Source organism: Hibiscus syriacus, unplaced genomic scaffold, assembly GCF_006381635.1.
Source record: "Hibiscus syriacus cultivar Baekdansim isolate YM2019G1 unplaced genomic scaffold, ASM638163v2 tig00110569_pilon, whole genome shotgun sequence".
Classification (NCBI taxonomy): domain Eukaryota; kingdom Viridiplantae; phylum Streptophyta; class Magnoliopsida; order Malvales; family Malvaceae; genus Hibiscus; species Hibiscus syriacus.
Window position 1 is genome coordinate 1,040,930 of NW_024062784.1, and position 14,881 is coordinate 1,055,810.

The window sequence follows — 14,881 nt, forward strand, 5'->3', positions numbered from 1 at the left end:
AAAGAACAAAAATAAAAAAATGAAAAATAAGGGAAACAAGAATGAAGATAAAAATAGTGAAAAAAAGGGTTAATAGCAGAGTAAAATAAATAAGTGAAACATTGATAATCTACATACAACCAACGAATAAATAAATTACAATGAATAAAAAGATGATCATCAAAGAAATAAAAACAAAGTAAAGAAAAGGTAATCGAATAAAATATTTGAAATGTACACATAATAATAATAGATATATATAAACTATTACAAGTATATACATAGATATATATATATATATACATATATATTAAAATATAACATTAAGCAAAAATAATCAATGAAGAAAAAAAAGTATACGTATATAATAATAATAACGCAAATATATATATATATAAATTAGTAAAAAGAAGATAATAGTAATATTTAAATTAAAAATAATATATACGAATATAATAATTTGTGAAACACAACAAAAAGTATTAATAGAAAAGACGAAAAAATACAAAAATATAAATAGATAGGTAAAAAAAAATACATCCATAAAAATATAACAACAAAGAAAATAAAAAAAGCAAATATGAGTAATATATATATATAAATAGCATGTAATAGAAGAAAAATAAGTAATGTATATATAAACTAAATAGGAATATATTATAGTGTAAATAAATAAAAATCCAAATACCTATGTATAAAAGAGCAAATACGAGATATATAAATATATATAAGTATAAAGGGGTAAAATGAAACAAAATAAAGTTAGATGGCAGAATCAGAATATAACCAAGGGAATTAAACCGATTTGGGGACCAAATTAAACGTTTTTTAAAACAGAGGGAGCCAAAATGAAGTTTACCCAACCGGTTTGGGGACCAAATTGAATGTTTTTCAGAACATAGGGAGCCAAATGAAGTTTACCCCTTTTAACAAAACACGCGGATCCTTCCCCGGGTCGGGTTGACGCGCGGGTCACCGCACGGGCTATGTATAAAGCCCAAAAACCTTTTTTCTCTTCATTTCTCCCTTCCTCGCCCGAGAGCTCCCCTCTCTTTCTCTCGTCTCCTTCATTTGTTCATGCGTGTTCTTCAGAAATGAAGAACACGCCGCCGTAAATCCCAGAAATGGCCACACGCCGCCTCGCCGGCCGCCGTTGGTCGGCGCCGGCCACCGATCATCGGCGGCAAACCCATAAAAAATTGGTTTTTCTGAAAGCCTTTCTCCCCTTTGACTCAAATCTCAAACCTTTTTTTTGAAATAGGCCTCGGGTTTCCGTAGATCTATACAAACGATCTCGAATGAAAACACCTTTTCATCGGCCAAAAGATTTTTTTCAACTCAAAACAACACGATGGACGATAAATTTGACGTGCAAAGGATCAAGCGAACCAAAAGGTAAACAACTAATATACCTCGCTTTTATTTCTTGTTTCGAAATGTTGTACAAGTGTTCTGACTTTCTTTGTGCTTGCTATGGTGACTCTCTGTGTGTATTCGCCGTAATCTCTCCCTAAAAAAAAACCCCCCTCTGTGTTGATTACATGCGTCTATTTATAATACAAAATATTGTCCTATTTTTAGTGTTTTAATCCGAGTGAAACTCGACTTGTTGGTTGTTTGGAATCCCACTAACACACGCTGCTTTGCTTGGTGTCTCATGTGCTTACGTTTATTGGTGGTTGTTTGGTGGCCGAGAGTCTTGCGCCGGAGAACTCGGATCCATTGGAGAGAAGAAACGTGCAGCCATGGGAGTTGAAGGAGAGAACGGCGCTAGGGTTTCTGGAAACCCTAGCCTATTGGTCACGTGCCTTGGGCTGCTGAGGCGTTGGATCTGGGTCACCTGTATTTGGGCCGTTTGTTATCATTTTATTTGTAAAGGGCCTGTAAAAAAAAAAGAAAAGAATTTAAGTATGTATATTATGTAATGTGGTTAGAAATTATTATATGAAATAACATTATTTAAATCTGATGAAATTTAGTGTCTTCAGGAGGACTCAAATTTAAATTTTTCAAGGGAATATTATTGGAATAAATAATAGGGTAAAGTACACAAATGGTCCCCTAATTATGGGATATTACTTTATTGAATCATTTGATTATTAAAAATTACAAAAGGATCTATTCGACTATAGGGAGTTGCTTTGTTGAGTCTATTGTCTATTAAAAGTTATAAAATGGTTACTTGACTATTCATTATATTTCGAAATCATTCTTTTATCGTTAAAAATTAACGGTCGTCTGAGTTGGATGTTAACATGTTGATTGAGATATGATATTCGTTTGAGATTATAAAATCATCTTTAATCATATCTTAGTTAACGTGTTAATGTACAACTTAGATTGTCATCAAATTTTTAACAATAAAGATGAGTTTGAAACATAATGAACAGTCGAGTGATCATTTTGTAACTTTGAATTGTTAAAGGACTCAACAAAACAACTCCCTATAGTTAAAGGACCATTTTATAACTTTTAATAATCTAAATTTAATAAAACAATATCTTATAGTCAAACAACCATTTGTATACATTCCCTAAATAATATAAACTCTAAATATAAATATTAAAAGTAACATAAAAAAAATTAAGGCCCAACGTTTAGATGGGTGAATCAACATACATCACTTCCAAATTATATTTTGTTCACTCAATTTTATTAGTTCAATTTGTTCACAATAAAACTAAATAATAATAGTTTTCTGGATTTGATAAAATTGCTTTTGGTCCTCAAATTTTGAACATTTCATTAATATGCCACGATATAATTTTATTTTTATTTAATTAAAATTAATAAATGAGAAGTCATAAACTGATAATTTAGTAACATGAATAATCATAATGTAACTTTTCAAATAATAGTGACAAATGTATAAAATTACTCAAACAACAGTGACTTGTAGTTTATCCATTCAAAAAGTACGGGAAAAAGATAAAAAGGGGGTTTGCGGGAAACCTGAATTTTGTCTGAAAATCGAACATGGCGAGCGCGAATCCACCATCGTCTCCACCTCCACCTCCGCCATCGTCACCACCACCTCCGTCACCACCACTGCCTTCATCACCTACCCTCATCCCTTGGCATTATGAGTCCTCCCCTGCCGTTCCCTCCGATCTTGTGCCCCCTCAGACCCTGCCTGATACTGCCTTCAACGAAAATGGAACGTTCAATGTCGATGAAAAGAAGCCTCAAATTGTTGATTATTTTGCGTGAGTTTGTTTCTTCTAATATTCTTAAATTTGAATTTTTTTTCTGGGTTTTTCTTTATATACCTTTCCCTATCAGTGTTTGGCCTACCCTTTATAATTGTTCTATTTTTGTTTCAGTTTGGGTAGGTTTTTCTATGTCACCTTTACTCTTTCTTTTCATTGGTGAAATTTCTAAATTCAGATAAAATTCTACTGAAGAACTTGGAAGTAATTGCTTCATTGTAACTTTGATTGAACCCAATTCTGGAACAGTAATTTTCAGTTTAAGTGAATGATTTTTGAAGGGAAAACAAAGCATTAAACTTGATTCAGTTGGTGGTATATAACATCTTTTGTATATTTGGATTATTTTTTTAAATCAAAAGATAAATATGAAATTAGGAATTTAATATTTTGTCAAATTTGATGAATTATATAAAGCAAACTTATTTAATGAGTAGTTGTGATCAATAGAAGAAAATTCTCCTCGTTGGTGATTTGGTTAAGTTAGATACCAGAGAGTGTGGTTTATTTGGGTCGAGTTATAAATGCCTTTTCTAAGCCTATTGTCGGTGCAGGTAAAAATCAGCTTCTGAATCTAGTTAATTGAATCGCCTGCACCGGGTATTATTTTGTGATGTTTTCCATTTATGATCCTATTGATGGATGCAGTGAAATTTCAGCTTCTAGTTCTAGACCTTGGTTAATTGAATCTCTTGCCACAGTATTATTTCTAGACGTTTTCTGTTTACGAGCCTCTTCAAACCGAGACTTGTTGATATCAAATCAGTGATTCCAATAGTACATAGTCAGTGAGAATTATCAGGGGTAAAAGCTATCTCCACAAACTGCCTATTAGTTCACCAACGCCTAGTAGTTCTTAAAATGTGAATGAAGTCTCGAGAATAGGTGACCTACTATTTCTCTGCAGTTTTTGAAACTTGTTCCAGGAGGCGAAGCTTACAATTTCATTGAAATGAAAATGGTCGATGAAGGTTTGCCGTTTATATATTGAATTTTCCAATACAGTTCTTTTGATCCTTTCGTGCCCTGTGTTTCCAGCGATAGAAATGGAAAAATATTTGTTTCCTTTTCCAGGAAATGATTGTTAGAATTGTTGTATTTCGGTCATATCAATGTTTTACTTTCTTTCGTGTTATGACTTCTGCTTTTGGTTCAAAAAGGTTTTCAGTTGTATGTAGTACTGATTTGCGGTACAAATATAGAAGATTTATAAGTCTGTTGTAGGGGTATCTTTTGTTTGAACTATGTAATGCTAGTATTCATATTCTAGGTAGATTACAGGACAATATATTGCTGAATTATATTCTTTTGGGTGTGTAAATCTTGACTAATTTGTAGTTCGAGATTTTGTTGTTCCGACACTTCAGTTTTCTTGAAATACTCTGTCCTGCACATTTTTGGGTGTAGGTATGGGATATAACCCTCCAAGGTCCCTCCTAACATATGAAAAGATCTTAGAAAAAAAATTAAACATACCCGTGTCAGACATATACCTGCATTTTAAACTTGCACCGAGTCTCAGTAAGGTAAGTTATTGCTAATGCTAGAGCGATCATGTTACTATGTATTCTTCGAATTGCTTAGAATATATTGCAAATCCAAAGTGACTGAAAATGATCGGCGGTGCTTTTCATGCATTGGTATGTATGCTCTCTGAATCACACCTTGATTAAACGCATAAGAAGCAAATACCTTGATGTTTCCAGGAGATTGGAGCAAAATCTTATAAATGATACTCGTAATTTTGTCATGAATGAACGCACTGCCTAGAGAAAGAGTCGTTTAATCCGTACATCAATCATGTAGTCGTGTTGAGCTTGGGTTAGCATCTTGAATATTTTCTTTGTACTATTAAAAGAGTGATTCTATTTTGATATGCTCCCATTTGGCTAGGATACTGGATGATCCGGAACACAACGAGAAGTACCAGAAATACGAGGCAGACTACACTCGTCGGTTGTTGGCAAAATATTTCTCAAAGAAGAATTTCTATGGAGGTATACATTGCTTCTCCTATTTTGCTCTGCTTCGAACTTTACATGGTATTCTCCAGTGCGATATGCATATAGAAAGGAACAATTCAAACATGATTCCTATTGTTTTTATTCTTTCAGGCAACATTTTTGACGACAAAACGACTATAGATAACGAAACCATATTATCGAGCCGGTACGGATGAACTTTCTCTCAACACTTTCATTTGCTTTGAAATCTCTGTTGCCGAAACACTAAATGGATACGCCATTCTAACTTCTTTTGTGTAGGTGGCCTTGCACTAGATCATTTGCAGACCCAGTTCATGCATCCGAAGATTCCGGCAACGGTGGTTCCGTTTCCGAGCCACAAACTCTAACGAACATGTCAAATGGCAAACTTTCACTCAAGAAGAATGGCTGATACTTGGACACCCTAACAATCTGGTTTTTTTTTCCCACTTATCGGATCCAAATGTCCATGCAGTATGTGCACACGTGTTTAGAATTAATGCTCAAGTAGTTTTTTTTTGTCTGATGGAAGGACCTAATTGAAACATATTGATAGTTTGAAGGTTTGATTAGAATGTTTTAAAGTATAGGGACTCATTTAAAATTTAGGCAAAACACAAAGATGCCAATCATACATCAAAAAACATGGAAGGCCGAGATCCTCCAACTTGTAAAATTTATAAACATGTATTGGCCCATGTCTACATGACAACCACATATCCATAAGCCACACGACTCGAATCGAAGCGGCCCCGTCAATGAAAAATAAATTCGGTTTATATATTTTTTATACAAATTTATCATATTCAAATTGTTTTAAATGGCTAAAATCAAAAAGAATTATTGTTAGAATTATTGTTATTCTTGAGAACCCGAATTCGAGTACCATAAATATTAGAAGTGTGAACAATCATTGTCAAAAGATTAAGAATTTATCTTTAAATAGATGTTATTTTTTATTTATCATAGATTAATAAAAAAATTATTTAAAATAATTATATTTGAATATATTTTAATTTGAAAAACACACACACACATATATATATATATATATATATATATATATATATATATATTTATTTATTTATTAAAGTGACCTTAATTCTATAAGCTTAAATTAACGTAAAAGCAGAATTAATTCAGGGATAAAACGAAATGTTATTTTTTTAGAAATGTGTGTGCGTTCTTAATTAGTACAAATTGATATATTAAATTTAGATTTAATATAAAAATAAGTATCTAAATTATGTTCAAAATTGACTTTTGGTGTCTAAAGATTTTTTGTTAAAAATATGCGCTTAATGTTTTTTCGTCACAATTTTAGGTGTATACTATTAAAAAATCGTTAAATGACATATGTCACATTCAAATTTTATTTAAAAATTATTTTAAAATAATATTTTATTTAAAAAATATATACGTGACATGTGTCATTTAACGATTGACACCTAAAATTATAACAGAGAAAATATTAGACATTTATTTTAACAAAAAAATCTTTAGACATCAAAAATCAATTTTGAGTATAGTTTAAGTACTTATTTGTATTAATCCTTAAATTTATTATTCTTTTTGAAATTATTATAGTATAAATAATATATTATAGTAATTTAATATTTATTTTATAATTTTTAAAAATTTAATCATCAAATTTAAATATAATTTAGTGGTTTTTAACGTACTTGATTGATCTTTTAATTATGAATTGTAAATTGTATTAAAGCCCGATTTGGACCCAAACCCAGGTGTAATAATCATCACACAGCACAGCAGTTTGCACTGATTCTCAAAACCACTTGCAGAAATCTTCTAAAAACCAGGGGAAAAAGAATTACACCCAAAATATACCAAAAAATGTTCTCAGAGATCCAAAAAGTAACGGATAAGGCCATGGTATTTCTACAGCAGAAAGCACTTTCTGCTTTGTATATTCCAAAGCAAAAGCTACATATGGCTATGAGCAACACCAATTCTCCTAAAGTGCAGCTTCTTTATGATCTCTGCAAATCCACTTTTACACCTTCCGGCTTGTCTTCTGCTCCTCCTCAGCCCGTCCACAAACTCTGCTCTCTTCTGGGTTTTTTTTTTGTTTCATTATTACCCTTCCCCTCCATTTTGCTGATTTTTTTTTCATATTTTTTTTGTGTGTCAAAGTCTGCGTGGATTCTGCATGTGGGTTTTGTTTATTGTGATGTTTTATGTGAAAGTTTGGGTTGATTAGGGTTTTAGAATGGAGAAAAATTGAATCTTGTGAATGTTTTTGAGTTGTGTTGAGCTGGCTTATTGGAGAAAATTTGTTGTTTTTTTTAGCTGAATCAACTATAATTGTAGAAGTTATGGGCAGATTATAGTCGAAATGTTTATGTTATTTTTTCTTTCAATTTATGTTGTTTTTTTATGTTCTTTGTTAGATCTCGGTTTTGTGGTTTAGTGTTGTTGAATAAGATGGTCTTCAAGAGTGAAAGATGTTTGTTTGGAGACTAATGTCGCGTGATGAGTTTCGTAATGTGTCGGGGATTTGATTCTTATTCATCTGACTATGGTATGATGGCTTTAAACAATTGATTATTGAATCGGATTTTGATGTTTGTTGATGGTGATGATTTTCAGTCAGGTAACCTCAACTGCCTAATCCAAATGTGGAAAAGTAAGGTGCTCTTTGTTTACTTCAGAATTATTAAGCGCTGAATGATTCAGAGACTATGAATGTGACTTGTTGTTTGATAACTGGCTCTGAATGATTCAGAATGTACTTCTGTCAGTCAGCATTGAATCATTCTGAGGTGATAAACAAACGCACTGAATATTGAACGATTCAGCATTCAATGCTGAATAAACAAACAGCCCCTAACTCTTAGAGATATTTTACATGAGAATCTGTCGTTTATTTACCGAAAGTAAATAAACCCTTACAGCGCATGCCATTAGATGTTCTGTGTTTAAATTTTTAAAGTAGTTGTAAACTGGCTTAGAGTATCGGTTCAGCTTCTTATAGTTTCCGATTTACACAAAGATGCTAGAAATATTAGGAATCATGTCCAACACATATCTTGCCATGAGTATGGGGATATGATCCTCTAAGGACGCTCTAAAGACATGGAAAAACTTGAAAAATCCTTATCAGACACATATCTATACCCCACACTCGCGTCCAAATCAGAGTATCATGGGCGACCAATTTAATTGTAGATTGACAAAGATGAAATGAGGAATGAGTAGTAGAAAATCTGGCAAGTCAATTGCAATATCTAGTATTTCTGATTAGTTCAGTCTTGAATTCCCATTTGTCTTACATATTATAATGTCTAAACGGTATTGGATCATAATCCTATAGGTAATTGGCTTTCCAAAGTTTTGAAGTCGATGGAACTCATCCGTTTTTGTGTGTCAATTCTAATGAGTGATATTGCTACTTTATAAGAATGGAATTATGATTAATATTATTATTTTATATATGCCATTTTACAGACACAATTGTCCCTGCTGATGTTGGAGTTAAAGAGGAAAGTCCAAACGATGATCGGGGGCATGGATTTTTTGGACTGAATAGAGTGGCTCGATGGGCTCAACCAATAACCTATGTGGACGTTCATGAATGTGATAGTTTTACGGTGAGCCTTACAATATAAATCTTATTTACACTTACGTTTCCTTGCCCCTCTCTTCGGAGTTTCATATGACTAATCCTCCTCCAGATATTTTTTTCTTTTCAAGGTTTCCATTTCAGGTCTTACATGCACCTTTCCATTGCGTCCATGTCCATGAGGTTGTAGTTATATAGATATAAAATTTTAAATTGTTTCTTTTTCTTGCTTTTGTGTTTCCGTAGGCCTCTTTTGGAGGTACGGATACCACAACATTAGTACCCGTTTTTGAGCCGCTTCTGAACCAGAGTTTGTTTAAAACCGGATGGAAAAAAAATCATATTCTTAATGTTATACTATCTTTGTACTTTACTCCTAGTTTCTTGAACAAAGTATGCTCTATGCAGATGTGTATATTCTGCTTTCCTACTTCTGCTGTTATTCCATTGCATGACCATCCTGGGATGACTGTATTCAGCAAAGTTCTTTACGGGTCAATGCACGTGAAGGCTTATGATTGGGTTGAACCAGCATGCATTAAGGAACGCCAGGAGCCAGGTTGCCCTCAAGGTTTGGTTTCAATCTACATTCTTTTAGTAACAATTATCATGACATCTTGCTGGTAATGAAAGGTGATTTTAGTTTGGTTATTTTTAGTAAAACCACCCATCAAGACTGCCAACCTTCATTCAATGTGTGGAAATGGTATATAAGAACATTTGATACCATCAAATAGCTCAGTTACAACGTAGAAAGAAGAGAGATATACTGAGTTTTTCTTAAAACCACAAGTTCTTTTAGGCTATGTTACGGGCGGGCGTCAAGTACGGATTTGATTAATCTTTTTCTTAGTTTGCATGTATTTGGAGGGTCTCTAAAGTCATATTCCCCCTATCATATGAAGTATTTGTCGGACAGGAGTTATTCAAGAAAAATTGAGTCGGAGCAACCTAGCTGCGGGATTATCTTGCATTACTTTCCTGACCATGATCTTCATGAACTGGCTGCTTGTCTTCTCAACATTCTCTTTCTCATGATAAATAGTTTTTTCTTTTTAAAAGTTGGTTGAGATTATAATGCTCTGTGGTTTCAGATCGGTTCGTGTTAACTCAGTATGATTCTGTTTCTTTTAAGTCAGAAACTTATTACAGAATTTCTTTTTGGCAGTAAGGTTAGCAAGATTGGTGTCCGATAAAGTTTTAACTGCACCATGCGGAACCTCCGTTTTGTACCAGAAAAGTGGGGGAAATCTGCACTGCTTTACCGCTGTCACCCCTTGTGCAGTGCTCGATGTACTTGCTCCTCCTTACAGAGAAGATCTAGGTCGAAAATGCACTTACTATGTCGACTATCCGTATTCCACCTTTGGTAAGTTAACCGATCGTGTGGAAGTTTTATTTTTTTTCGACTGAATGTCTTGAGAAAGTTCGGTCGTAAATAACCAAACTTGTTAAAAAGACTCATTCTGCTGATTCTGCAGGAAATGGAGCTCGGATAAGCAACGGAAAGGAAGAGGAGTATGCATGGCTTGCAGAAATCGAAACACCGGACGATCTATACATGCGATCAGGTGTATATGTCGGCCCATCTATTCGGGTTTAGCTTTCCGTGCGGCAACTCTTCGGCAGCGATTGGTAGATAGTATGATGTTAGATCAGTTCTTTGGCCTGAAACCCATGGAAAGCTCTGAGAAGACAGCCATGGCCTTAACCATTAACCACATGCAAATAAGAAATGCTCATTCAATGAGGTCAAAACTGTAACCTTAAAAGTTGTACAATCTCAAAATTTCTCAGTAGGCTGTATGATCAGTGATCTTCACCTTTCACTAGCTACGTTGATGTTTGCTCGAATCCTTCAATTTTTAATTAATTCTAAAACTTTAACGCTTTTGTGGTTGAAAAAAGTATTTTTCGATTGCAGAGAAAGAGAGGATTAAATTAATATTTTAGTTAAATTATAAATTATCTTTTTTTGTGCACATAATCGATATTACTAAAAATAACGTTCGAGTGAGTGACCATTTTACGATAAATTGATTATAAGTGAGCAAAATATAACTTTTGAAAGATAACGGATTAAAATAAAAAATCAGACAAAGTGATAAAAATGTAAACATTACTTTAAATTAAAGGATAAAGTCTACTAAAGATCATTGAACTATACTTAAATGATCATTTTGGTCATAAATTATAAAAGTCATTAAATTTATCAACCTACTACAAATGATCACTATAATGTTATAATAGTTGTAACGTTTCGATAAAATTCAATACACAGTATATAATAATTTGATAAATTCGATGATCATCTTGTTAAATTTAAAAATTTGGTAGCTAAAACAATTATCTAAACATAATCTATTAACCTATAATATAATTTACCCTAATTAAACTAAGACTAAGTCGAGTGGTTCAAACTCGACTCATCAATGACCATAAAAAAACTACGTTAGTTTTTCTCAAAAAAAAACGTTAGTTATAAACAGAAAAAAAATTCTGTTTTTTCCGTTAAGCTAACTGAAAAAACTGCCAAATTAAATTTTATACACAGATTTCTTTCTCTTTCGTTGCTTCTCCCCATCTCTCTTATAAACAAAATCCTTTAACAAATTCAAAAAAGAAAGGAAAGGAAAAGAAAAGAAAAGAAAAGAGACGACGAAGAAGAAGAAGACGAGATTTGTGATTGAACAAAGGAGGAAACGATGAATTGCATCTGCAATTGCATATTAGGACTGCTAAACACCGCATTGCTCTCATTAGGCATATGCATATTAGCTTCCGGCGCCTACCTGAGCGTCAAAGACACCGACGACTGCGGCAAAGCTTTAACCGATCCGCTTCTGGTGATCGGCAGCCTTCTGCTGCTACTTTCGATCATAGGTCTAATGGCAACCGCATGCAGCAGCAGCATCATCATGTGCGTTTACTTGATCCTCTTGTCCATCCTGATAGTCGGCGTCTTCGGCTTCACCATCTTTGTCTTCTCCGTCACCAACAAAGCCGTCGGCCAAGTCTACGACCATGGTGAGAAGTTGGTGCAGACGAAGAAGCCGTCGGGGTTGTCGAACTGGTTGGACAACAAAGTGAACAATGAGGAAAACTGGAAGAAGATAAAGAGCTGCCTCATCAATTCTGGGGTTTGCACCGCCGAGGAACACACCGTTGAGGCTCATTTTAGTTTTATGATGTTTGTCAACAAGACCTTCCCTACGGCGGCCAACGGTAGCCTCACCACATTGAAGGTATACAAATATAAAATTTGTTCATATAATTTATATCCGGGATTAAATATTGACAAAGTCGAATATCAAACCTTTTAAGAAAAATACAATAGCTTGTTAAGTATTTAAACTCAAAGCCATCTCTAAAAGGTCGTAGCTGCATGAAGCAACGGTTAAGATCTGGGTTTTTATGACAGCTTTAATCGTTTTTCAGGCCGGATGTTGCAAGCCGCCGAATGTATGCGGGTTCACGAAGAAGAGCGATACATACTGGGAAATCCCGAAAAAGGGAGCATTGGCGAATTCGAACAACGAAGACTGCCCGAAGTGGAACAACGAAGAAAGGAAGCTCTGCTTCGACTGCCATACTTGCAAAGGAGGAGTTATCAACAACCTTGCCAAGGAATGGAGGCTATTGGCACAGTTCAATATGATACTTTTATTAGTCTTAACTTTCATTTATATTCTTGGCTGTTGTGCTTTTTGCTTCTAATAGTTTATAGAACATAAAATATTATATTTTAAAATAATTAAATTATAAAAAATATAAAATAATAAACTCAAACACACACACACACACATTGTATTGTAAAATCATGGGTGTACATGTAATGCTATTTTATAAAACAAAAGTATGTGACTTTTCTGTTATTTTTTATTACTTTGAGGGTTTTATTGTGTATTTCATTATGAATTAATACAATGGTAAAATTACATTTTGGCTCCCATCAAAAATTATAATTCAATTTCAGCACTCCCACGAAAATTTTTCTGACTTCACCTACAAGGAAAGTAGCTAAACAGCAGGGAAGAAGCAAGTAATATCATAATCCAAAGGCAATCCAATCCACAAGGTGAAAAGTAAATCAAAATGAAATGTGTAGTAACTCCTAATATGATGCCACAAGTCTAGTAGCACGTTCGATTTCGATTATGAAAGTTCGAGTGTTAGACTAGAGAGTGAATATCATATTCTACTCGTACCCGGAATTGCGTTGGACTCGTGTATGTAAAGTAGAGAATCCGTGTAACATACCGTGCGAGTCGACGGTTTAGATCAGTAACCTGTAATCGCCCCGATTATTTGTTTCCTTGGCATCCCAAAATCCAATGTTTAGCCAATTCTCTGTAACAAGTCAGCTGTCATTCGTTTGGCCATCCGGTTATAGCATCCCATGCTATCGTCTTGGAAGTAGATTTGTCGCCGATTTTCAGATTGCCGCACACTTAGGAAGATCCAATTCCATCTACGTGCCTTTGCTAAGTGGCTAGCTTCAGAATCGTTACAAAGCAGATGATTGCTTTGATCAACCGATTACACTCAGTGACCACCACCAAGTATCCCATTCTGTGCTCTCTGAAGTGGCTCTTGCAGTACAAATCAGAAGATTGCCTTGATCAAGTGACACCAATATTCACCTGTGAATTGCGACTTGTTCTCACCTGTGAACGGCACGAACTTTCTTCAACGTTGAACTCGTAGGATTGGAGAGGCCATCCATCAAACTATTATATGTAGCGATGTCGGGTATAAATCCTTTATCCAACATCTCATCCACCAAATTTTCACCTTCCTTTCTTCTTCCATCTCTCGTATATCCATACACAAAATGTTACAAGTCATGTCATCTGGTTCTAAGCCCTTTGTTGAAGCCAACAATCTAAATTCATCCACATCCGTCGTTCTTCCCAAATCACAGAGATCTTGCATAAGACAATTAAAAGTCACGATATCCGGAACAATGCGTCTTTAAGCATCTTTTCCATCAATTCAAACGCATCATCTCTTCTCTGGGATCTCCTCAAACCTTCTATCAAAGTGGTACAGGCAATCAAACTCGGAACATTTCCGTTCATCCATAACACATTAACCACCCGAAATGCCCTAGCGACATCGGCTTCACCACAAAGCTTCTCAACCAAACCACAATAATCAAACCCCTTTGGCAGAAGTCCCTTCCTAGAGAAATCGATGACCAAATCCGATCCCTCCGAAACCGCCCCTCCTTACACAATCCATTGAAAAAAATCTCGCAAGTTGCCAATGAAGATCCGCAACCGGACCGAATCATCTAGTTTGCCATCTCAATAGCTTCATCGACCTTCCTTTCTCTGAAAAACCCTTGAATCAAAGTGTTGAAACTAACCACATTAGGCCTACAGCCTTTCTCGTCCAATATCCCTAAACTGCTTCAATCCCAATTCAAATTTCCCATTCCTACAACAACCACTAATCAGAGTATTAAAAGTACACACATCCGGCTTCACTCTGTCAATTTCCATCCTCTTATAAAACCTCAAAGCCTCCTCAAAATCCCCATTTTTCAAATACCCATTAATCAAAAGGTTGTAAATAACAACACCAGGCCTCCCATCGATCAATTTCATGGTTTCGAAGGCAAAAACAGCATCATCCAACTTCCTAGATCTACAAAGTGTTAAAAAAAATCCTCCAACCTAAAAATTTAAGGTAAATTACGTATTTAATACATAAACTATCGATTAAGATCTATTTTAGTAACTAAGCTTTTAACTTATCTTTCCGTCGATCACACCTAATCAAACGAAATACAATCAATAAAATCCAACAAAAAAAAAACAAAAGAAAATGTAAAATAAAGGATAAGAACTTACAAGATAAAAAACCAAAGAAAATCAAGGAGAACTGATAAGAGAAACAACAAAAAGAAAGAAAATTGGGGATTTAGAAGGGATTAATAGGTTAATGGTCAAACTTAACGATCCATCATTGTTTGACTCATTTTAAGTAATAGAATAAAACGATAAGTATCACACTGGAAAGAAATAAAAATTAGATACTAAACTGGAGAAATATACATACATAAATTAGACACATTTTGTATACTTAAGCTTTTAGGATAAAATACGCAAATAATCTCT

At 34.3% G+C, this 14,881-nt stretch overlaps 3 protein-coding genes and 1 pseudogene across 3 annotated transcripts; 3 read left to right on the forward strand and 1 right to left on the reverse strand.

Annotated features, from left to right (window-relative positions):
- Positions 1-2,929: 2,929 nt before the first annotated feature.
- LOC120132546 lies at positions 2,930-5,867 on the forward strand. Its single transcript, XM_039149289.1, has 4 exons — positions 2,930-3,185; positions 5,082-5,185; positions 5,303-5,357; positions 5,453-5,867. Exons 1-4 carry the CDS (start codon positions 2,956-2,958, stop codon positions 5,583-5,585), a joined length of 522 nt encoding a protein of 173 aa, XP_039005220.1. The 5' UTR covers positions 2,930-2,955; the 3' UTR covers positions 5,586-5,867.
- Positions 5,868-6,939: 1,072 nt separating this feature from the next.
- LOC120132508 (plant cysteine oxidase 3-like) lies at positions 6,940-10,586 on the forward strand. Its single transcript, XM_039149246.1, has 5 exons — positions 6,940-7,250; positions 8,642-8,784; positions 9,165-9,327; positions 9,925-10,125; positions 10,238-10,586. The coding sequence occupies exons 1-5, from the start codon at positions 7,028-7,030 to the stop codon at positions 10,357-10,359; spliced, it is 852 nt and encodes a 283-aa protein (XP_039005177.1). The 5' UTR covers positions 6,940-7,027; the 3' UTR covers positions 10,360-10,586.
- An 875-nt stretch (positions 10,587-11,461) lies between these two features.
- On the forward strand, positions 11,462-12,477 carry LOC120132642 (tetraspanin-8-like). Its single transcript, XM_039149366.1, has 2 exons — positions 11,462-12,001; positions 12,195-12,477. The coding sequence occupies exons 1-2, from the start codon at positions 11,462-11,464 to the stop codon at positions 12,471-12,473; spliced, it is 819 nt and encodes a 272-aa protein (XP_039005297.1). The 3' UTR covers positions 12,474-12,477.
- A 235-nt stretch (positions 12,478-12,712) lies between these two features.
- Positions 12,713-14,837, reverse strand: LOC120132643 (annotated as a pseudogene).
- Positions 14,838-14,881: the final 44 nt, after the last annotated feature.

Coding starts and splice junctions, on each gene's coding strand:
- LOC120132546 (XM_039149289.1), top strand. CDS start 2,956: ATGGCGAGCGCGAATCCACCATCGTCTCCACCTCCACCTCCGCCATCG. Junction 3,186..5,081: donor CAAATTGTTGATTATTTTGC/GTGAGTTTGTTT, acceptor CCATTTGGCTAG/GATACTGGATGATCCGGAAC. Junction 5,358..5,452: donor GAAACCATATTATCGAGCCG/GTACGGATGAAC, acceptor TCTTTTGTGTAG/GTGGCCTTGCACTAGATCAT.
- LOC120132508 (XM_039149246.1), top strand. CDS start 7,028: ATGTTCTCAGAGATCCAAAAAGTAACGGATAAGGCCATGGTATTTCTA. Junction 7,251..8,641: donor CAAACTCTGCTCTCTTCTGG/GTTTTTTTTTTG, acceptor GCCATTTTACAG/ACACAATTGTCCCTGCTGAT. Junction 9,328..9,924: donor GGAGCCAGGTTGCCCTCAAG/GTTTGGTTTCAA, acceptor TCTTTTTGGCAG/TAAGGTTAGCAAGATTGGTG.
- LOC120132642 (XM_039149366.1), top strand. CDS start 11,462: ATGAATTGCATCTGCAATTGCATATTAGGACTGCTAAACACCGCATTG. Junction 12,002..12,194: donor GTAGCCTCACCACATTGAAG/GTATACAAATAT, acceptor ATCGTTTTTCAG/GCCGGATGTTGCAAGCCGCC.